The sequence below is a fragment of the Sarcophilus harrisii genome, chromosome 1 (assembly GCF_902635505.1).
Source record: "Sarcophilus harrisii chromosome 1, mSarHar1.11, whole genome shotgun sequence".
In the NCBI taxonomy this organism is placed as follows: Eukaryota; Metazoa; Chordata; class Mammalia; order Dasyuromorphia; family Dasyuridae; genus Sarcophilus; species Sarcophilus harrisii.
In genome coordinates this window covers 264,847,710-264,872,337 of record NC_045426.1, presented here as the reverse complement: position 1 = coordinate 264,872,337, position 24,628 = coordinate 264,847,710, and the positions used below count along the sequence as shown (strand labels likewise).

Below are 24,628 nucleotides of genomic sequence, written 5' to 3'. Positions count from 1 at the left end.
TGTTTCCTCAACTTAAAAATGAGGGGGATTGGATATGGCCTAAATGGCCTCTTAGGTGTCTTCCAGATTTGGATTTATGATACTATAAATTTATTTAGCTACTAGACATGTGTATAAGAGACTCAGGGATTTCCGCACTCAAAATTCTCTACAGAATCACAGATCTCTACCAAAAATTTCCTGTCTTTACTATTCCTTTAATTCTTTTGTTTTCTTTTTGGAGGCAAACAGAGCTAAGTGACTTAACCAGAGTCACATAGCTGATAAGTTTTGAGGCTAGATTGAACTCTGGTCCTTCTGATGCTAGTCCACTATACTTCCTAGCTGCCCCTATCCTTTCAATTCCAGTTGCTGCCAAAGTAAAATCCTAATCAGTTTTGTCTGATGTGCTGTATTGACTTTCTAATGGATTTTATCTAGCTCTCTGACCACCATGTTATCAATCCTTGTTCATCACTATCATTCTTCTAAAGTGCTGCTCTTATATTACATAGATAGGAAAACAAAAACCAAAAGCAAAACCTTCGATTTCCACGTTTAAAATCCCAACTCAGAAGCCTTTCAAGATCCCCAACAATCCTGCCCCAACCCCTCCTCTACCAACCTTGTCTCCCATTATTTCCCAGGGCCTAACAATGACTTCTACCCCCTGAATGTGAATCAAAGCATAATTTTTTCAACTTTTTTGTGTGTGTTGCTGTTTGCTCATTTTTCTTTCTTGTTTTCTTTCCCTTTTAATCTGATTTTTCTTGTACAGTATATTTAAAATTGAACATGTTTAACCTATATCCTATTGCTTGCCATATAGAGGAGTGGGGAAGGGAGGAAAGAGGAAGAAAATTTAGAGGACAAGATTTTCCGAGGTGAAATGTTTTTAAAAAAAAACATTTTTGCATGTATTTGGAAAAATAAAATACTATTTTTAAAATTTACTTCCTCTAAAGAACACTGGGAAATGAGTGTGGACCACAACATAGCATTTATATTCTTTCTGTTATTGTTTGCTTGCATTTTTGTTTTTCTTCCCGAGTTGTTTTTACCTTCTTTCTTTTTTATTTTTTATGTTTTTGTTTTGTTTTGGTTTTTTTTATTATAGCTTTTTATATACAAAACATATGCATGGGTAATTTTTCAATATTGACCCTTGCAAAAACTTCTATTTCAACTTTTCCCCTCCTTCCCTCCATCCCCTCCCCCTGGGTGGCAAGTAGTCTCATATATGTGAGATATGTTAAAGTATATGTTAAATACAATATGTATATATATATATATATATATATATATATATATATATATATACAATTATCTTGTTGCACAAGAAAGATCAGATTTTGAAAGAAGATAAAAATAACCTAAGAAAAAACAAAAATGCAAGCAAACAATAACAGAGTGTACATGCTATGCTGTGGTCCATACTAATTTCCCAGTGTTCTTTCTCTGGCTGTAGCTGGTGCTGTTCATTACAGATCAATTGGAACTGATTTGGATCCTCTCATTGCTGAAGAGAGAGAGCCACGTCCATCAGAATTGATCATCGTGTAGTATTGTTGTTGAAGTGTATAATGGGCTCCTGATTCTGCTCATTTCACTTAGCATCAGTTCATGTAAGTTTCTCCAGGCTTCTCTAAAATTATCCTCCTGATGATTTCTTATAGAACAATAATATTCCCTAATATTCATATACCACAATTTATTCAGCCATTCTCCAATTGATGGGCATCCCTTCAGTTTCCAGTTTCTAACCACTACAAAAAGGGCTGCCACAAACATTTTTGCACATACGGATCCCTTTCCCTTCTTTAATATCTCTTTGTAATATAAGCCCAGTATTTATCCTCTTTCTAAATCTGATTTTTCTTATGTAGCAAAGCAACCATATAAACATGTATACATATATTGTATTTAACATATACTTTAACATATTTAACATGTATGGGACTACCTGCCATCTAGGGGAGGGGGTGGAGGGAAGGACGGGAAAAGTTGAAATAGAAGTTTTTGCAAGGGTCAATGTTGAAAAATTCTCCATGCATATGTTTTATCAAATAAAAAGCTATAATTAAAAAAAAAATGACATCCTTTCTTCTAGAATGCTCTTCATCATTTAGACCAGAGGTTCTTAACTTGAGGTCCATTAACTTGCGTTTTTAAAATTTTGTTAAGTGAATTTCAACATAATTGTTTTCTTTGTAATCTTTTGTGCTAATTTATGCACTTTAAAATGTTGTTCTGTTTCTCAGACTGTCAAAAAGGTCCATGAAATTACCTGGAAAAAAAAAAACCCTAGTCTAGACAAGTAGTCTTAATTAGTTAGGAAGCAGTTTAAATATCATTTCCACTTCTGAGTACCTTATCTAACCTGATTGTTCTTTTTCTCTAATAAGCAAAAATATATTCTTAAATTTTTTCATTACAGAACTCTTTTACACTCTCAAAATTAATAAAGATCCTGCCTACAAAAGTTTTTTTTTTTGGGGGGGGAGGTTATAGACTATATATAAACATCTTTTAATCTTATGAAAAATTTTTATGTCAGAGATCCCCTTTAGTCTGAGAGATGTCTGAGGGTTCCCAGATCATTTTAAGACTAATACAGAGCATGCACTCTGTAAAAATTCAATTTGCTTTTGTACCCTGTAGATGGGAAGTCGGTATGCATTGGTAGAAATATGAATATATTTGTTTGTTGAAAGCTGGGACTCATTTTATCCCCAGAATGCCTTGTATATATGACTCCAAAAAAAGTTACTTTTGGCATCAATGATCCCTACAATTTTTTCTACCTATGAAGCTTTGAATTGAAACTACTTGAAATGATGCTGTGATATGATGGGAAGAGTGGGGTTTAAGGGACAAACACCTTGAAAATTAAAAAAAATTACATAATTTTTTTCCTTTGATAAATCTTTTTTAAAATCCATTTTCAATAAAAGTTTGGTTTTTACTTGGGTGTGAATAGAGCATTGTTTCAATTAAGTAGACTCAAAGAGTTGGTACTGAAAGGGATCAATCATTTAACCCAACTCTGCTTTTTTACAGATGGGGGAAACCGAAGCTGGGATAAAAGAACTAGCTTGCCAAAGGCCATACAAGCCATCAGCATCCTATAATGGAAAGAACACTATTTCTAAAGTCAGAAGATCTCATTTCAGATTCTGAGTTAACTACCTTTGTGACCAAACTTATGGACCTGAGACCTCAATTCAATCCTGTCTCAGACACTAGAAATATGATCCTGGAAAAAGTCCAAATTCTATTTCTTCGCCTACAAAATGGGGATAGTAATAGCACTTACCTCACAGGGTTGACAATGAGGACAAATGATATAACCTTAAACAGGGGCTTTGTGGCTTACTAAGAAATATTTAACAAAATAAATGTCAAATAAAATATAAAATAAAAAATTTGAAGTCAATACAGGGCCTAAGGAGATGTTTCTGGATGGCTTAGTATCCTGCCCCCACCTTCCCTCTTTGAGTGTCACATCGCTGATTAAGATTCCTTCTAGTCCTGATGATGATAACTCTTGCAAAATTATTTATCCTTCTCTTAAGATCTTAGTTTCAGCCCTTACTATTCCCTTACTTCCCCTTTCTTTTTCTCTCAAAAAGTGGTTGGGGGAGTTCCTCCCAGACCCAAGCTATCTTTTGTCACCTCTCCCATTATCATACTCCAGGACCCAGCAAGCACTTGGTTTAAGACAGAGAGGCCAGTCATCTCCAAAGGGATGATCTGTTAGAAAGGAATGCTGGGAATGCAGACAAAACCTTAACAAAAGGAAGCAGCAACAGCATCGATGACACTGAATTTTTTTAAGTCATCATCTCTGTAGCCAATTCAAAGACGGGTCAATGTTTGCTTAAGTCAACCACAGGGACCACAGGGCTTGGACACAAAGACCATATCCCCTAATTCCTTGTAAGAGCCAGTAATGAAATTAACCGCCGACTCCAACTCTGTCATTGAAAGGGCTACCACAGGACCCTTCATTCAGTCTGTAGCTCTCCTCCCTTTGAAACCATGACAGTCTTTATGGCGGCACCACTCAAATAATGCCTGCCTTGGGTTACATTTTCTCTGGGAACTAAATATACCACGGAGTTAGCCAACTCCCTGCCACAGCAAAGGAACCACAGGGTATCCTTACAAAGTGGGGCCCTGGTTTACTCCAGCACCTTTCTTTGTTTTTCTAACATTTTCCCCAAAAACCTATGAGGAGAGCACGCCATGCTTTTTCAGCTACATGATTTTAATGGGTAAATGAATTCTTTCATTAGATAGCTTGCAAAAAAAGAGAGAGATGAGCAATATTATTGGCATCTCACTAAAACATAAATATATAAATTACACTTTTACACATTAAAAAAAAAAACTTTAGACGACATATACATTCATGGGCATAGCATTGTGAATGGTACCCAGCTGAGAGTAAGCACAGGTGGCCAACAGAACTCAGGTTTCCACTCTCTGAGAAGAGAGCATACATCCCCTCTGGGCATCTGACTGGTATCCAGGCAAAGCTGAGTTCTGACTTCATGCTGCCATTAACAGCCTGTTCGCAAAATTGCTTTTCTGTTGCTTGAAATGTGATCATGCCAGAGAGGGCAAGAACAAGTTCAATCTTTTCCCCCAAATTTGAAAGGCTACAAATGTTGGTTCCCCTCAGCCTCTCCCCACCCCCCTTCCCCATCATACCCCAATCTCCTTAGTGTTTACATCTCAAAGCTTCAGTTCATTCACATTCAGAGGCATTCCATTCAGGCTGAAAGCCTTATCATAAAGACATGCTACTTTATAAGTTCCTCTTTAAAAAACAAAAACAAAAACCCTTTACTTCACTAACACATACGAGAGAAAGTTTCCATCTCTTAGGAAAAATTTCATGTGAAATGGGAAAAACAATTTAAAGGAATATAGCCACATGACCTGTATGAAGGGAAAGGAATTAAGGCAGCTGAACAAGCCACCAGGGTAATAGAATAGTTAACTGTCTATGTCTACCCAAGGCCAAAAGCCGAAGAAAAATTGAAAATAAAATCAGGCTTTTGCCTGTGCCCTCCAAGCAAGCCTGACTCAAACATGGTGGGGTTTTGTTTCCCCTTTTAAGTTAAATTCAGCCAAATAACCCCTCTGACTAAAGTTTTCACTTTCCCTCCCAATGGCTTTTGGCATCAGATAGACAGCCTCAGTCAACTAACCAAATGTTTGGTCTGTGTGACAATAAATGAACAGTTAGGCCAATTTCTTTCATCAAATTGAACTGACCAATGAATCTGGAATTTTAAATATGACCACATCTCTTTAATTTTCAAAGCAGTGGGTGGGGCCTGAAACCAATTGGGTTCAGCTGAGCCCTCCAGTGAGGGCCCAATGGAATCCCCCTGTACCACTGGCATATGCAAGAAGCATATGCATATCAACCAGCCTCTACATACATCAAGGCCAGCTGGGTTTGAGACAGAATTTGAACTTAGTTGGGCTATTCTACTAGAAAAATATGACCATAAAATGTTGGGGGAGGGAGATTTGGATTCCTTTGGAGGTGGAGTTTTTTGTTTTGTGATGAGGGTTATGGTTTGGGGGGAAGGGAGGGAAAGGGGGATGGTTTCAAGAAAACATAGCAGGATTTCTCAGGTATATAAAACTGTTAATTTTAGATAAAAATACAAACTTCACCTTTACAAAAAACACATTTTCTGTTGAATACACGCAAAGCATAACATCTTACCAAAAATAAAGAATTTTAAAGTTCTGTTCAAATATTGGCAGCAGGTCCACTTCTCTGCTGTGACAACATTGTACAATACAGATACAAGAAGAAGTTGTACATTTTCACCCAGCCAAACATGTCAAAAATTAACTTTCTATCTCATATATTGTAAAAAGAATGGCAAATTGCTAACACAGATATCACTGACTAGTCACCAATTGACAAAAGCCTGGAAGGGAGGATTTGGCATGGATGTTTCTATGATTGGTTTACGCACATTATTTTACTGAAATGGCTTAAATTAAAAAGGAGGGGGAGGAAGGAGAAAAATATAAACCCAGAAACATTTAGAAAATTATGCATAGGTAGGTATACCATGTTTATTTTAATACATCTCATTAGTTTGCATCCTGCTAGGAGAAATACCATCATACCGCCTGCCTTACTGTTACAGCAGCCTTTTTCATGTGTTATTGGTAAATGGAGTCCAAGAGATTTAAAAAAAAAAAAAAAGCTAGGCAAAGAATAAAAAGAAAAGCTTAATAATCACTTTATGGTGTAAAAAAAAAATCCACTTAAGGCTCTCAAAAAGGTTTTTTGTATAGACTTAAAACACTACGGAGCGAGGATGTATTGTGTCTATAGTGTTCGCGTGGCATTGGATACATTCCTGGTTGTTGTTGTTTTCTTTTTGTGTGTGCCTGTAGTCCATCAGTGTCCATCCATCTTCATCAAGAAAACAGGCCTATTTCTTGATAAAAAGCACCTTTGACCACTTTTGACAGAAATCCATTGTTCATTTAGATTTTTGTCACATTTTTGTAGTACTTTTGGGTCTCATCCATTCAGTCAACCTTTTTAATTTTTTTTTGTATGGGTTTTTGTGTAGTTTTTTTCTTTTTTTCTTTTTTTTTTTTTTTGGACAAGGAAGCTTCTTATTGTTTCACCGAGTGCTACAATACTTGCTTTGATGTCACATTAAACAAATGTACATTGTCTCTTTGTTCTCATCAAGTGTTCTTTCTGACAGTTTTTCACAGAGGAGAACAAGTAGAATATACTGTCAATGAAGCACCATACATAGAAGGTTCAGGAATGTAACAAACCATGTACATCCGTGTCCCAGAGAAGATTTTCTAGCTTATTTTCACCTCACATCTGTTGGGGAAAGAAAAGGATACAATCACTCTGGGATCAAGTGTCATTACTTACATCAGCAACCAATCAAAAGACATTCTAAATGGAACAATTAGTCCAATTAAAATAGCACAGAAAGTTGGTTAATAGGATTTAGCGGCTTCTGAGAACTGTACAAGTAAAACCCAAATCATCTTCTTAGTACAAAAAAATTCTCGAGTCAAAACAAGGAGATCTGGACTCACATCCCAACTCATGATTATGTTAACTCTAACCATGGCAGCCACTTTATTTGGTCTCACTTTTTTTATGGTAGTGAAACTGACATGATCTATAAAGTTCCTTGAAGTTTTAAAGTATTATAACTCAGGAATTAGGAAGACACTATCCTGCTTCCCCACCCCCAATTCTTATGTTTTAAAAATTATATAAAGGAGATATAAGATCTTCATAGAAAAATCCTTCAAGGAGACAACCATCATCAAGAAGGACTGGTGAATCATCTGCCATGGGGTTGGGGAGAGACATGTAAAATGTTTCAAGCTCCTTTCTTCCTCTAGGATTCTATGATTTAGGGTACTAAATCAATGAATCCTTTTTCTAAGAAAGCCAAAATGAGTGTGGAGATCCTCCTGGGTCTAGAATGACATTTTTCTAGACATTTAACTTTTAAATAAGCCCAATCCTTTGAAACAGAAACCATTTTCAATTTTATAATCCATTCATGCATTATTACATGAGGTTTTGACCCTCCAAATCAATAAAACAGAGAAAACAAAAGCCAACGGTAGGATACTTCAGATCACAGAAGCTCAAGTATTAATTAGGGCCTTTACAAAGGCAAGAAAGGCAAAGAGTCAAGAATAGAAAGGCCAATGGTTCCAGGTAGCTTAAAAATGAAAAAACCAGCAGGGTAGCATGATTAGAGCCAATCATATCTAATCTCTTTGCAGCTTTCAGGTAGCAAGTGTCAAGATTGGAAAAGTGATTCAGTTGGTGTGATAAAGAGTTTGATTGAGTTGTCCATTGTTTGTGGGATTATAGTGTATCCAGTTTTTAGGTCCTACCTGATTATCAAATAGCTCCAGTGGGCTTTAGGTTGGTTTTAACTTTTTTCTTTTCCGTTTTTTACCTGTTTCCCTAGGCCTTCCTGTTAACATAAGGGCAAGGAGGGTGAAAGCCCTAAGGGAATGCTGTTTGCTTCAAAACTGAAGTTAAAAAAAAAAAAAAACCTGAGATGCTTATCTTTCTGAAAGAAAACTTGATAATCTTTTGCATTAAGGTACTTCCTTGTATTTTTTAAACTGGTTTTAGGAGTACATTATAAAACCATACTGCTTTGTAAGCAAAGAAAATAAAAACCTAGGTTTCAGCTAAGATTGGGAGTCTGAAGTTAAAAAATACCTCCCTTCACCTTTGCCTTTTCATCCTGAAAAACTAACTTCCATTAACAGAAAAGGAAGAAAAAAACTTTCACCTCAGACCTTCATTCCAATCTGGTTTTAGGCATATCTTTAGCTGTATCTGGCTAAGATTATAACCCCCTACATACACTTCCCCTTCTACTCTCACACCCTTACCTCTCCATCACAAATAATCTCCATTTCCAAATTCTTCAGTTAATCTTTATTAAATGTACTTGGTATCTATGCTCAAAGGTATATGCCACCCCAAAATCCATCATTCACCAAATATCCTAACAATTTTGCTGGCACCCCTTCCCCCACAGACAAACCTTACCCTCAGGAAACAAAAATATTATGGTACCCACATCAAGAAGGTGACCACTTACCAGTTTCTTCTTCTCGATAATCTGAATTAGAATTTGATGACATACAGGTGCACTCCAAATGCTCTTCTAACCTCACCAGAACTTCTTTTAATTTCGGTTTTTTCCTAACATATTCCACTTTTGCCACCTGCAAAATAAAAAAAAATAATAATAATACTAGTAAGACCCACCTTGGTGCTTTAGTCTTCAGCAATCATGTGCTAAAAAAGCATGAACTCTAAGAGAGTCAGTTTTTTAGTAAGATTGCAGAGCTAGCTAGTCACTTAGCACCAACCAGAACCCAGCTCTCCTGAAGAAGCAGTTTCCATTTACTTGCAAACAGAATGCAAAGGGATGTCTTCTGAAGCTTCCAAAAAACCTAGATGCCTTCTAGTAAAATCCCCATACCACTATGAAAAAATAAATCAAGAACAAAAATATTCTAAGTATCACAAATATTTGAGATTTAATTGGGTTTGTGCTCATGTGCTTTAAGAAAAAGATGCAATAGAACAGAAAACATTTAGTTGTAATCAGCAGAGAAAACCACAAAATGGAAGAAAGTATCTTTTTGAAGAGAGTTCCATACATACATTATTTAACATGTCTGTGTTTTGCATATCACATCACATTATTTTCATTTAAATCAGTCTGCTAATAAAAATAATTAAGAATGTTAATATATTAGGGTTTATTGACCTGGCCAAATACGTTAACAACCTACACAGGGGAAAAAAAAAAAATCAAGAATTTCAGTTTTCCCAACATTCCACTCCAGCTTGTTTTCAGAAATTTAGGCCAAAGACCCTGGCACATAATCCCAGCTTGATGAAATCAGTTCCCAAGAGGGCTGAAACATCCACCCAGAACAGACAGGACCTTGGTTCTAAGATCTGGGGCAAGCCTGCACTCATGGCATTTTGAGTTAATGTGGATCCCAAACTGAGATTTTCTATCTTTATATGAGACAGCTCCATGGAAGATTCTGAATGAATCAATCAGTTTAATTGGCCCCAAGTGGCAGCTGGAAATGGAAATAAAACATTTAAGATTCCTATTACCCTTCAGGAATAGTACTAAAATAAAATTATTTTCTTTGTCCCAAAGAAGTTGATATAGATATAGATATAAAGATATAGATATAGATATAATACAGTGTAAGACTTTAGGAGATTGTGGGATAAAAATCATATTGACATATCACATGCCAATCAAGAGCCAAATGCCAAACTCAGCCATCTTAATCTCCAGGACTTTCCACAGAGTCTACTCATCTTGGAGCAATGTTGAATAGAGGTCCCACAACAGTCACACTCATAGACTAGGAAAACCAGACAACAAGATGGAGCTAAATGAACTTCTACAGAATACTTGCTCTCTGGCAAAGCACTTTCTCATTTGAAGATAATTCCAAGCTATCTGTGAGATTTTTCTCTTTCACATGAAAAATTAAGGGTGCTGAAATCTCCTCAGTATGGTATTCAAGGCCCTCGAATGGGACCCCTTCTTATGCTAACCTAACCCTATTTCCCTTTACTATAGTTTCTTAACTTGGTATCCAGGGATAGATTCCAGGTGGTCTGTGAACTTGGATCAAATTAAGAGTTGGGAGGGAGAGGAGTTTGAGAAGGGGAGTAATCTTTTATTTTATGCATTTAAAATATTTTGATCAGTGACCCAAAGGCTTCAACCCAAAAGTCCATGACATTAAAAAAAAAACTAAGGATCTTTATGTTAGACAGAAATACAGTTGGTAAGCATTAAGAAGAAACCAACTGAAGACCTTGTATAATTAAAAAACCCTCTTCTCCAGCTAGGCCTATCTCCTGTTCTTCATTGGTATGCTCATTCTAAACTTGTATATCTTTCTAAAATGTGAGAAACAGAGAAGAGAAAATCTATTAGATAACTTAAATTGGATGTTGCGAAGATTTAAACTCATTATCTTTCCTCACAAACTCTCTCCTTTTCTTAACCTCTTCATCAAACGTTATCAAAGGTACTACTATCCTTCCATCAAAGGTACCACCATCCTTCCAATGCCCCAAGTTCACAACCTAGGCGTCATCCTTCACTCCTCAGTCTCTATCTCTGTCTTCTATCTCTCTCATCCCTCCATGTCTAATGTCAGCAAGGCTTGTCAGATTTTTCTCTCAAAACATCTCAAATACACCCTTTTCTAATCCAACACTGCCCTCACAGCCCTGACACACCACTTCAAGCTTGGACCACTGCTTGTCTTCCTGCCCTAAGTCTCCCTACAAATCAATCATATTCCTAAAGTATAGGTCTAACCATGTCACACTTGTCTCTTTCTTCCACTTCTCATCCCCCTCCCCAATAAATTCCAATGGCTTCTTATTACTTCCAGGATCAATTATAAAAATCTGTTTGACATTCAAAGTTTTTCACAACTGCCACCCCCCCCATTGTTCCAGTATTCTTATACTTTATACACTCCCTAAATTCTATGATCTAGCAATACAGCCTTTCTGCTATTCCTCAGAACAAGATATTCTACTCTATTTTCCAAGTCTGAGAATCTTCAGTAGCTGATCCTCACACCTGAAATGCCTCCTCTACTCATCTCTACCTTCTGACTTTCCTCACTTCTTTCAAGTCCCAGCTAAAAGCCTTGTTGTATAGAAGTCTTTCCCAATCCCTGGTCTGGTATTTTTCCTGTTGATTATCTTCAATTTATCCTGTACATAACTTGTTTGTGTGTAGTTTTTTTTTTTTTTTTTTTTTTTTTTTTTTTTTTTTTTTTTTTTGTATTCTCTTCCATTAGACTGTGGACTCCCTGTAACAGGGTCTGTCTTTTTTCCTTTTCTTTGTAAACTCAGCACTTTATTTACTAAATGCCTGACTAAACCTATGAGCCTATAAACAATAGCCACCTGACTTCTGTGGATTGAAAGACCAATTAAATTTAAAATGGAAAATGACAGCAATTTCCAATTCTTCCAAATGCTTGCTTATGGGACCTTTCCCCACTTTCCTTGTAAGGAGAAAATGTTGTTCCTCAACAAGTGAACAGAAAATGACATAGTGACTTGCATTATAAAGATAGTTTAAGGCAGTCATATAGGATTGAAATCATGTGGATGGCCAAGACTGTTTACTTCATTTTACCTATGTAAAGCTAGAACAAAATTCACTGTAACATCAAGACGTTCATGAAGTAAACATACACATGTTATATTAATTGTTAACCCATATAAGGTGCAAAGGGCTTTGAGGAAGACATGTGAAAAGGTATTTGTCCATGTATTATGACCAAAGATGATATAACCTTAAAGTAAAATTTTGGGAAATGGCAGTTGGTTTGTGTCCTATTTTGGAGATAGCAGTTATGAGGCAACCAAGACCATTTTATCTGAAATTTCTCTAAGAATAAACTTTCACATGAATACTCACTCATAAGGCATGCTATCCTAGCCTATAATAAGGTTCTTTTTCTCTTTTGCCATATTTATTATTTGCACTGTATTCTCTCACTGGGAAGCTCTACCAAAATGATCTTTGCAACCCCTCACCAACACTGGTCCATCAAACCAGAGAGCTGGATTTGAAGCCTGAACCCAAAAGAAACTGAGGCAGGAGCATAGCAAGAAAAATCTCTTTTCTTACCATCTATCTCAAATTTTTGTGTATTTATACTAAGATAGTATCTATATCTACTAACCCAAATAGACGTTGTAGGGTCGAAGGAGTGAGGAAAGAACAGGACATGGACAATAACATTTCTAGGTGTGTCAGTAAACTAAGAGGAATTTTTCTTATGTCTGTTCAAATTTATATTTTCACCTTAGATCTCCATTGCCAATCTAAGCAAAGCCTGTGAAGGTAAATCATGCTAGTGACCCATTGGAATAAAAGCAACAAAGAAGTATTTTGAAAGTTTGCTATCAATAGGAGGTAGGAGAGCGATTGCAGGAAGTAAAGGGCATTCCCTAGCTCTGAAAAGCTACCTCAGAATATTCAACTTTTTTTCTTTTGAAGAAGTGGATGAATATGAATATATCATCAGGTATAATGACCCCACTCAGGGGGTCATTGCTACCTACATCTACTTTCTATATTCTACATGAATTCTATTCCACATGACTGTGGAATAGTGGAAAAACACTAAATTGGGAATCAGAATGGAGTTCAGATGCAAATCCTGTTTGCTCCCCTTACTATCTGTGTGCCTTCAGGCAAAATTTTCTGAGTTTTTTTTTTTTTTTCATCTTTAAAATGAGATGGTTGGCCTAGATCACTGTGTACTGACAAACATTTAACACTTAGCTCTCTGATAAAACAACAACAACAAAAAATGTATACAAGCACATTTTTCAGTTTAAATTACATTGCTATACATTAGATTACTTGCTGCCTAAGGGAAAGGGTGGGGAAAAGGAAGGGAGAAAAAATTTGGAACACAAGGCTTTGCAAGGGTGAATGGTGAAAACTGTATTTTGAAAATAAAAAAAAAAACTTAAGAAAAAAATAAGGAAAAAAAACAACTTTGATTTACATTGTTAACATTTTCCCCATCATTTTCTTAATTGTCTACAGTTAACAAAATCATAAATCAAGTGCTCATTTCTATGTAGCATGCACCAAGATGTAAAATGCTCACACTGAAAATTTAACAATCCATTAGCCAATTAAAACTGGCTCCAGAAGAATATTCACAATTTATTTGGAATTAACGGTCCTTTTCATCTCTGTGGTCTTTGCTTTGTCTACCCATATCCCTGATGGGATAAATAGGGAAGGAAAGAACAACATGCTAAGCATTAGAACCTTTGTCTCATCAGCCAATTCTACAAATGAACAAAAATTATCACAATAATCAATTCCAACTGTATAGTTTCAAACTACACTTAAGCACTTATACCCAATACAAAGTAGATTGGGGAATGACTTAAACTGTAAAATGTGAATGGAATAAATATATAGTCAAACCTGAAGAATGAAGATCAAGAATTCAAAAAGACATGGAAACACCTAATTAACTGATGCAGAGGGAAAACAGTATGCATGACTACTTCATATAATAAATAGAATAATATACATAGTGACTGCAATATACACAATGACTACAACATGAATAAATATAAGTTGGAAAACAAAAAGTAAGCAGAAAAATAGAAACAGTGACTACAATATAGAATGATTACATTGTGAATAAGCAGAAAAGCGGGGAGAGGGAGGGAGACAGGGAGAGTAGGATATACAATGGCTACAATATTGTAAACAGAAAAGGAAAAAAATAATGAAACCAAAAAGTTTCACCTGGAGTTGAGAAAATGTATCCCAATCCCAGCTCATTTGAGTATTGAATATTATAGAAAATATTGCAAACAACTTCATAAATGCTAGGTGTTTATTTCTGATAGATCACTTTTCTTAATCTTGGGGAATATTTCTCTAGTTAGGAGAGGGGAGAATATAAAATAAGAGATGAACAGCAAAAGAGACCAATAAAAGTAAGATTTTTTAAACAAACCTGAGAGGCCAAGTATTAAAAGAAATAGCAACTAGCAATGAACCAAGAAAGGGTGGTTTTTTTCTCTGATCAAAATCTTTTAAATTTCCAAAGAGTAAATATTTATTTTTTCTGCTATTGCTCTGTGAATGCCTAATATTCCTGTCATTGTGTGTGTGGTTTTTTTCCCTTTCCTTCTCAACCACAGGGCTCAAGCACCACACGCCATTCAATTATGATCACATTTTCCCCAATTTAGAAAATACAGCAACAATGATCCACCATACATACATACACACACACACACACACACACACACACACATTTAAACTTACTGAACCTTCAAGAGAAGGTTCAGAGACTCAGCTCATCCCATCACTACCCTTTTTAATCAACAAGAAAGCTATGCTACTCTTCTTTTGCCCTAAAAACAAAAGTGCCACACTCAAGACTGAGAAGCAACAGTGCCCAGATTAGAGACCATTTCCAAGACTGTCAGATTCCCATATAAAAAGATTAAGAATTGGCTGGGTCACTGAAGAACACTTTGCTGAAAGGCCACCAAGGGTCAAAGCAATGTTTCCATTTCTGATGGGCAAGATTTAAAAACAGGTAGGTCAAATAGATTTAACCCCCACCCAACAAAAAGCATATGATCTTCACATAGAACAAACTGCTCCTAAGGCCAGGAGTTATAGCAGCAAAGTCCATGACAAGATTACCAAAAATGATGAGCAACTCAACCAAAACCAAATCAAAATGTGAGAAACAGTTAACTAAAAACTGTTAATGTGGTTTTTTAAGTCAATAGATGCCATGAGTTCCTCATGTATGCTCTAGTGTTCTTCCCATACCATCAGTTTCAGAGTTTGATGTTGGTCTAAGAAATCAAATTCTTCTCCTAGGTCCCATTTATAAACAAAATGAAACAAAAACCCTAATACTTGATATATGTTTATGCAAGAAGCCCACAAGACTGCATATTGATCTAACCAAACAAGACCACAAATTAATATTTTAAAATTCTTCCTCTACCTGGTAACATAATGGAAAACCAGAATTGAGGTGGCACTGAAAATATTTAATTTTTTAATTTGGAGCACTCAGATTACAACTATTCTCTGGAGTCACCTCAACATTTCCTTCATTCCTAGACTCTAATCCATGCTAAATTCAAGGATAAATGATTTTCTAGATCTCATTTTCATTACTAGGGCATCTTCTTTTCTTCTTGCCCTTACCAATGGTTTTCATGTTGCCAGTATCAGGACCTTTGTATTCTGGTCTTTGTATTTCCACTAACTACCCTACTAAGCCCGAGCTTCCTTATCTATAAATCAAAAGAACTGGACTAGACACAAGAGTAGGGAACCATTTTTCTGCCAAGGACAATTTGGATATTTATATCATTTGCAGGTCATATTAAATTATCAACTTTTAGAACTCAGCAGTGGGAGGTTGCTTTACCTAGCTTTCAGTTCATCATCACCTGTTGTTGCCTTAGCAAATTATTTTGAGAACCTTCTATGACCCACAAGCCAGATGCTCCCAACTAGTGAACTAGAGGATCACAAAAGGTCCTTTTCAAATTCTAGAATTCAATTCTGCTTATGTGTATCTTATATCTGGCTTGTGTAGGAACATCCAAGATCCAATTTCTATGTTTTCAAGTCAAAAACTCTTTATAGGGCACCCTTGCAGAAACTGACAGTGAAAAGGAACCCTACCGTCCATACATAAACACACACACACACACACACACACACACACACACACACACACACACACCAGCAATAAGGAAACTGAAAGTACAAACCCAGTTCTGCTTTGAAGTAAATGTGACTTCCTGATTTAGGCTCTCATTTTCCATATCTGTTAAAACAAGTAGTTGAACTAACTAACCTATCTCTAAGATCCTTTCTAGTTCTAAAAAGTCTTCCAAGTTTTAAAAGTGCTAATCTGTATATGATGTTCAAAATATTTATACCTCTAATATAGACTCATTATCATTTGTTGCCTAGGTTCTATACTCCTACACACTCCCACCTATATACTATCCCCATAATGATGGGGTTGAAATGAGTTTGCTCAACAAAATCTCAGGTTAATTCTAATTCCAGGGCCTGTCAAAAGTTTGCTTGGTTTACAACTTTGGAAATGATAGTAAAACTGCAAATTTTATTTGTTACACAGGTCTTTAGAAGGGAAAGGAAAAGGGATAGTGAGAGAGATTGTGGTGATATAAATTGTGATGATATAAATAAAAATATATTTAAAAAGAAAAAACTGCTGATTTCCTAGATGGTTTTTTTTAAATTATTAAGAAGAATTAAAGACTTGGATATATCAAAAATAGAAAGGGACAAATTGGAGAATGTTCTTTATTCCTAAAAAATTCTAAATTAAAATGTTTATCATCTGCTCTCTAATTCCAATTTTTTGGCCTTTATTTCCAAGCTCATTAAATATATTTCAAGATGATTATGCACTTAGCACTAATTAAGTTCCTGATATGTATCAAATGGCAGAGACATCAGGAACCAGTTAAGTTCTTTGAAACCCAGTATTTTGAGCTTTGCTATCTGTCCCTTACTCATCCCAAAGGGCCACAGGCACAAATTATAAGCTTTCATCTAAATACCCTTCATTATCAACCTGAACGCTAGGCAAGTCACTAAGATACCAAAGTGAGAGCTACTCTACAATATTTTACTTTGTCTGTTGGCTTCATGATTGCTTAGGGCAACTTTAATGAAGGTGTATAACTATATACCACCAGCCACATAGTACAGATGCAAAATTCTGAATGGATTTCAATGAAAATGTTTTTGTTTTCTCAATGGGTATCCTAGCATTTCACTTTTGGAACAGAAGCCTTAAGAATGTTCTTTCCATATCAGAACCCTATTCTGAAACATATACTGACTGACCAATATCTCACATGTTCCATTTCTTGGTAACCCAGCCATATTTCCTCTTATACCCTGGACAGTTCAAACTCCCTCCTTTATGCATGAATGCATTTTCTACACCAAACCCCTTTTTTCAAAGACCAGAATCAGTCAAATCATTACTACAATTACTACTGGAAAGTATGTCAATCTACCAGCCAGTGGCTTTACTCATCATCCTTGTCTCTTTCTTTACAGACCCCAAACCCTATGACCACAATTCTGTTTATATATTGTCTTCCTTCATTGGATATGTTTCTTAAGAGGGACTATATCTACTTTTGTGTTGATGCACTCATCACAGCTCTTGACACATAGTAAGAATTTAGTAAATACTTTATCATTCATTCATTCATTTCCAGGAAGAAGCTAAAGAGGTGGATTTACAGTGAATAATGCCTACTTTTTAATATAAAATTAGTAGTTACAATATTATTTATATTCAAGATTCAGCTCTTCTAAGAAGCTCAGAACATGCCACAGAAGGAGTCCCACATAATAAGATAGCAAAAGTGCTAACTCTGAAATCAAATGACTTAACTTCAAAATCTATAGATGCTTCCAATTACTTTATCATGTGGAACAAATCTTTTAACAATGAGCTCCAGATTTCCTTGGCTACAAAATCAAGGGTTGACTATCAGATATCCCTTTCAACTTTTTAATCTATGAACTAATGAATTTTTTTTTAACTTCTCAAGGACTATGTTCAATCTCAGAGTGAAGAAGATTATGTTCAGAAATAAGGGTGATGGGGCAACTAGGCAGCGCAGTAGATAGGAAAGAGCACTAGCCTCAGGGTCAGGAAGACTTGAATTCAAATCTGACTTCAGACACTTACTAGTCATATGATGCTGGGCAAATCATTTAACTCTGATTGCAGAGAGAGAGACAGACAGAAAGAAAAAGAACAAAGAAACCAAGAAACCATGGATGATGACAGTTAGGGGATACAATTGAACTTAAAGATCATTCATTTCTCTTTGTGATAACAGAGTGGCATGAGGTAGAAAACACGCAGGAGACCTGGATTGTAGTCCTAGAACTGGACCTGGACCATCTAGCTGTGTTAACTAGGATAAAGGCTTCTTTATCATTCTTCTCTTCTCCCTTGGGTCTCAGTTTACTCATCCCAAAATGGAACAATTGGTGGGAGATGAGGGAACAACTAGGTTACATTTTCTCTAAGTAGTTCTGTTACAGATATGAAATTCTGGATCCCCAAAAACAATAAATAATATAATCACAACCTAGACTTCCTCACTTCCTTCCACCCAGTTCTCTGCCCTCTGCCCTTTGAGTCACTCTTAGCTGATCTAGCTGAACAGATAGCTCCGATTAGTAAAACAACAAGGTTATATGGAAAGGAGTGCCACAGAACTCTTTTTAGATCCTAGCCATCACACTTGCCCACCAGCAGCCTTTATAGCACTGAGGAATTCTGTAGCATTATCTTTATTTACAACAGGCCAATTAAAGGGACAATATTCTCAGGCTATTCCAGTAACAAATCCCTGAGTAGAAGATCAAGTGCATGATCAGAGACTTCCAAAACTCAGTACATTCTATCACCAGCTGCTCCCTACTTGGAAGAACTGGGGAAAAGAGGGGAGAGACACTATGTCAAAATCAATCTGTAAATTAGTCCAACAAGAATATTGAATGCTTACTATGTTCTACACCCTGTGCTAAGCACTAAGTACAAATAAAGGCAAAAATTAGCCCCTTCCCTCAAGAAATTCATATTTTAATGGAAGATAATATAAATAAATGACTGGCATATATGTGATTAGACTTCTTTTTGTTGTTGTTCAATCATTTTTCATTTATTTTTCAATCATGTCTTCACTTCATGGCCCCATTTGGGGTCTTGGCAAAAGATATTGGAGTAATTAACCATTTCCTTCTCCAGCTTGATTTAGAGATGAGAAAATTAAGGAAAACAGGATTAAATGACTTGCCTGAGATCACACAGCTACTAAGAGTCTAAAATCAGATTTGAACTCATCTTCCTCACTCCAGACCTGGCACTCTGTCCAACTATTGCCACTATGTTTACAGACTATTTAGAAGGTAATCTGAGAAAGAAAGATACTAGCAGGTAAAAGGAATAGGAAAGAATTCCTAAAGAAGGTGGAATTTGAGCAAAGTCTTGGAGATAGCCAAAAACACCAAAAGGCAGAGCATTTCAAGTTCGGGAGATAGCCAGTGGAAAGTATCTTAGTTATGGAAGACGTAACAGTATATTCAAGGAAGTATAAGTAAATCAATAGATAGAGCATATGACAAAATAAAGTCTATAAAGATCATCTAGTCAAAACCTCTATTTACTAAATCAAGAGGAAACTGAGACTCAGCTCTGTCACTGAGAAATGTAAGCCAAAACAAATCACTTCTTCTCTTAAGACCTAACAATATGCAAGGCATATGGCAGTTGGGATTCAAAGTAATCTGGCCAAAATAGGTGACTCATAGAAACATTTAGTTCCCAATGAACCCACCAATAGGGGAAATCAACTTCAATTTGGAGAAAGATTTTTTTTGCCTTTTATGTGATTCCTTGAAGAAATGATGATCATCATCATCATTATTCTTATGATATCCATATTATATTTAATATTCAGGCAGAGAGCTAATTAATACTATTTGCACCTTACATATACTATGAAATTTGATTCTCACAAGAACTCTTAAGAAGGTGAGTCCATTATGCTCATTTTATAAATGAGGAAACAAACTCTGAAAGGTTACTTGCCCAATATCTGAGTGAGGTCGGATTTGATCTTTCCACCACAACCAATTCTATTCACTATACCAAACTGTCCCACCATTCTTGACCGGCCAACAACCCTAGTAGCGATAGAGATTGGGCAAAAACTAAGAAAAGGGAATTTTAAAAAAAAACAGATTCTTCAAGGGAATAGAAATGGATAGGGGTCAGAGGATGTGGGCCCAGTGGACAACTCCACCCCTGGACTGCAGCAGGAACTGGCCAAGCCTCTTATTAAACAGAGCCCAGTCATGGAAAATCAAGAAAGCCTAAAACAAAGACTCTTTCAAGGGAAGAGATGCAACACATTTCTGGCACCACATTCTATAAATAAATGTAGAACATTACATTACCCCTACCCCATCAGGAGACTCAGCTGTCAACAGGGGAACGGAGGCCCTTCTGAGTGAGGGCTCTTGACACAGGTGCCTTCCCAAAGAAACAAAGATTAAAAATCATTATATCGAGAAGCCACAATCACTTTGTCAACACACAATACGGAAACGAGTTTTGGCCTGGCTACTTTTGTAATGTGGGGGAATTGACCTTTATGCCTGGACATTTTTTCCAGTGTGACAAGTTCTTAGGGAACTGACAGGCCTATGAGCTCACTGCCGGGTTGGTGGATTTTTTTTTCTTAAAAGGCCTTCAGAAATCTAATCAAAAGACCATATTTATTCAAAAAATGTTCTACAAAGTGGGAAAGGACTAACCACAGTGCCTAAACCTGATCATATTCTCAGCTACTTTCCAGGAATAGCCACATCAACCCTCTAACCATCACTTCCCTACTACCTTCCCTATGATCCCTAAGTTTAGGGTTAGCTAATAAAGACAAAGACATTCAGTTCTAAATATGGAACTTCAAGAAAAAGACTGAATGAAATGCCTAAAATAATTCATTATATCAAAGCTCACCAGTGTCTGACAATTGCAGTAAATCAATATGTAGTCTGTGTAATGAGTTCTGGTGTGACACTAGCCAGGAAGACTAAGAGGGGTAACGAATATGCAGCCTCTACAATAAGTATCCTGTTCCCTGCTGACCTCTTGTCCCCTTCCATGGGAAAACTCATGAGTGTTTGGACCAGATGTTTTCATCAGAAGGTCCTGTTTAGTATAGGGTGGGTGGCAGCTTTTTGCAGGCTAGAGAGGGTGAGCAAGGAGGCACTTGTGCCCTGAGGAATTTGCTTAGGAAGAATTGAATGAGAAAATGATCATGGGCTATGCGATTAGTCCTTGCATTTCTGATGAGTTTAACTCCTGGAAAATAAGAAAAAGCCAAGAAATAAATGAAGGCTGTATGATCCATCTTAGACAAATTGCACATCACAGGAACAGAAAGAGACCTATTAATTTTTAGTTTCATGCCTTCTCTTCCATTATCTCAGGGGAATCATGCTGTACATGTTAACAAGGATTGACCAAGACTTCAGGTCTGGAAAGGTACATTAAGTAAAGGACAAGAATATATCATATTAATACTACTGATGCCACTATGAGATATACCAACTTCATGGCTGACATTTCATTATCTAATAATGATATACAACTTCTGTTCCCTAGTATAGTATTATCTTCCAAATAGTGGACACTTAATAAATACTTGACAATTATGACAACACCATTTTAAGGTCTATGAATTGAGGGGCCCTCCATTAAAGTAGTTTTACTAAGATTATCAACTGATTAAGAAAATACATAACAACAAAAAGAATAGTGTTTAGTGTACAAGTGGATTTCCAGACTCTGCATTAAGTGCAGAAATCCACAGAAATTTAAAATAATAAAGGAGACAGGTGCAAATGCTTAGGCCATCACATATAATTCATCTGGGTGGGACATATGGGTTACAAAAGACATTCAAGCCAGGGGAGTCAGGAACCTCACATTAAAATACACACTAGCCTGAAGCAGCTGCACCACTTGATAAACCAAAGAAAGGTCACATTTCAAACTGCATCCCATGGGCTACAAGTCTGTATGTCCCCAGAGCCAGATAAAGAAGAGAAAACTGTCCCAGTATTTTAAAACACATGAGAAACAAAGTTATTTTTTCTGTCCTCCAGATGTCTTCTACCAAGTAAAATGATTTTAAGCACACCTTCATCACTCCTGTTGGTAACTCATCAATTCTCCTCAGGAGAATGGACTTTGTAAGAGGGGAAAATTCAAAAGGCCTGTTATCCCCCAAATAAAACTTATGAAGAATTAAGTCCAAATACAAAGGGGCCTTTAGAAATGAGGGTCACACCAGTACTAAAGGTTTCTCCTCTACTCCCTCCACAATCAATCCTATTAAATTCTAACTTTCTTGTCTTGATTCCTATTGCTCAATTTGGTACAAGAAATTCTATGTCTCAAAAGCTATCATCCTCTTTTCAGATAATAAAGTTTAGAAAGAAAACCAAGGTAAAATTTTCCATTGAAGAATGAGGGTAACTTGCAAAGATATTAATTAGGAAAACAAAATGGGAGTGGCTCTATTAATCAGGAGGAAGGGAGAAACAGTAACTCCAGTGCAAAAATAAACTCCTATAGCAAACCAAAATAAAGGGGGAAAAGAGGACAGGGAGGCAGGAATAAGGAATGTCATTCTTAAACCTGCCATCTCTTACCTACATGTGAGCCATTTAACTTTGGTGAGCTTCAGCTTCCTGTTATATAAATTGACAGGGCTGGATTGACCAACTCTAAAGCTGTTTCCTACTCTATTTCTCTAGAAAGCTGTAAGAAGAATATTGGTCTCTTCAGGAAAAGATCAGCTAGCCAATACCTTTAATGGTGACACCACAATTACAAAACACTTTTCCAGGGGCAGCTGCCTGATAAAGCTTTAGATAGTCTCTCTTCTCCCCTCCCCCTCAAAAAAGTCAAGAGATTGGAACTTTGCAAGTAAGCACTCTGGAGGTTATTAGGAAAATCACAAGCTCTAAAACTTTTTCTTTCTTTCTTTTTCTTTTCTTTTCTTTTCTTTTAAAAGGAATTCTAAAAGATCTTGCAGCAGAGAGAAATAGAAATTACTTTCTCAATACATCTCCCCAGAGATCAAGATAACCCCATGACACATTTTGATTCTTCCCAAATGCCTCCACATTACAAATAAATGTCTGTTAAATCATGTGGTATTCAATTAAGAAAATGCCATTTGATGTATCTTCAAGGGTCATTATTGGCCCAAAAAAAGAGGGCTGAGCTTTAATGGTGTAGATTTATGGGAGGAGGGATCCCTGAGGGAGGAAGGATGACTCAAATGGTCAACAAGCTTAAAGCAAAGCTAATACATGAAACTAGAAGTCTCAAAATATATTCAGTAGGCCTTTTGTTCTGAAATATATATCACATCTAAGTTCACAAACTATATACATACTTAGAATTTCCACTATAGCGCATTAAGTCCTTCTGTCCTGAAGGAGAGAAGCTCCTGAGTTGTTTAAAGTGCCTTCACAACCTTGGAGTTTTCACTGGTTCCTAATTTCCTTCCTGGGACAGTTTAACTCTCCAGGGAAATCACCATTAAAGATACCTAGTCTATACACACACACACACACACACACACACAAGTTTCTCTGCATTTATTCTTAATAGAACCAACACTAAAACTCTCAAAGCTCTTGGGCCTTATGCAAAGTAGCACCTATCCAATAGTAGATAAAAGAATCAGCCCTTCTGGAATTGAGTGGGAATATATATACATATGTGTGTATGTGTGTGTGTGTGTGTGTGTGTGTGTGTGTATGTTTCTATGAGAAAAGTGACAACCCCTCATTTTATAGATGAAGGAAACTAATTTGTCCAAAGCTAGTAAGTAGAAATAATAAAATAGTCTTAAGAAACTTTTTTTAGCCCTGTTTTATGAAGACTGAGACCTAGAAAAGCTAACTATTTGGGCATGCACAAAGAGATTCAATGGTGTTGCCAGGGTTTGAACCCTGGACTCTATCACACATTCCACCTGTGACTGAGTGGTCATAGATGGACCATCGATTTAAACAGAATAGGAAAGGACCATAGAAATTAGGTCCAGCATTCTTGTTTTATAGATATGGAACCTAAGACTCAAAAAGTCATGTGTCCTGCTGAGAGTGAACAGGAATGTAATAATTGAACTGAGTGCTTGCCTCCTTCTAAGTTCAATGACCTATTCATTGCCCACATTGACTCACAATGTACAACAAAAAGAAACCATCCTTGAATTGATTTTTCTTTGGCAAATTTAAACAGGCAATGTTAGGTATCCTTTCCCTAATGCCCTTGAAAGAAAGGAATCACTTTCCTCTATGTAAACCATCTGTGAGTTGTGATGAACCTTGAATTACCAATAAGCTAAAAATGACTTCTAGAAATCTCCTCATCCATCCAACTTTCCACTGCCACCTGATAAAGTTAGGTATGAACCAAACATGATAACAAAATGTTTCTTTTATTCTGAACAGCTTTCATGGATGTTGACCATCAGTCAACAAGAGACAAAGAACAGAATGGGACCTATGCCAAGTCAACACCCACTAATCAAGAGAAAACTAGTCAAGAATACATCCCCTCGGGGGGGGGGGGGCAGCCACAATGATTAGAGCACCAGCCCTGAAGTCATGAGGACCTGAGTTCAAATCTAGTCTCATTCACTTAACTAACTCAGACACTAGCTGTATGACTTTAAGCAAGTCACTTAATCCAAACTGTGTCATCAAAAAAAGAAGAAGAAAGAAGAAGAAGAAAGAAGAAGAAAGAAGAAGAAAGAAGAAGAAGAAGAAGAAGAAGAAGAAGAAGAAGAAGAAGAAGAAGAAGAAGAAGAAGAAGAAGAAGAAGAAGA

General features: G+C 36.5%; 1 protein-coding gene across 2 annotated transcripts in view; it reads right to left on the bottom strand.

Annotated features, from left to right (window-relative positions):
* Positions 1-5,626: 5,626 nt before the first annotated feature.
* Positions 5,627-24,628, bottom strand: part of PDGFA (platelet derived growth factor subunit A) — a 36,428-nt gene continuing 17,426 nt past the window's right edge. The window contains exons 5-7 of one of the 2 annotated variants that reach the window (XM_031941563.1): positions 8,640-8,766; positions 7,915-7,997; positions 5,627-6,868 (exon numbers count right to left, since the gene is read on the bottom strand). In XM_031941563.1, the coding sequence (XP_031797423.1) occupies positions 7,942-7,997; positions 8,640-8,766 (183 nt within the window). In that variant the 3' untranslated portion in view covers positions 5,627-6,868; positions 7,915-7,941. The remainder of the gene's footprint in view (positions 6,869-7,914; positions 7,998-8,639; positions 8,767-24,628) is intronic. The other variant, XM_031941568.1, reaches the window with a different exon arrangement.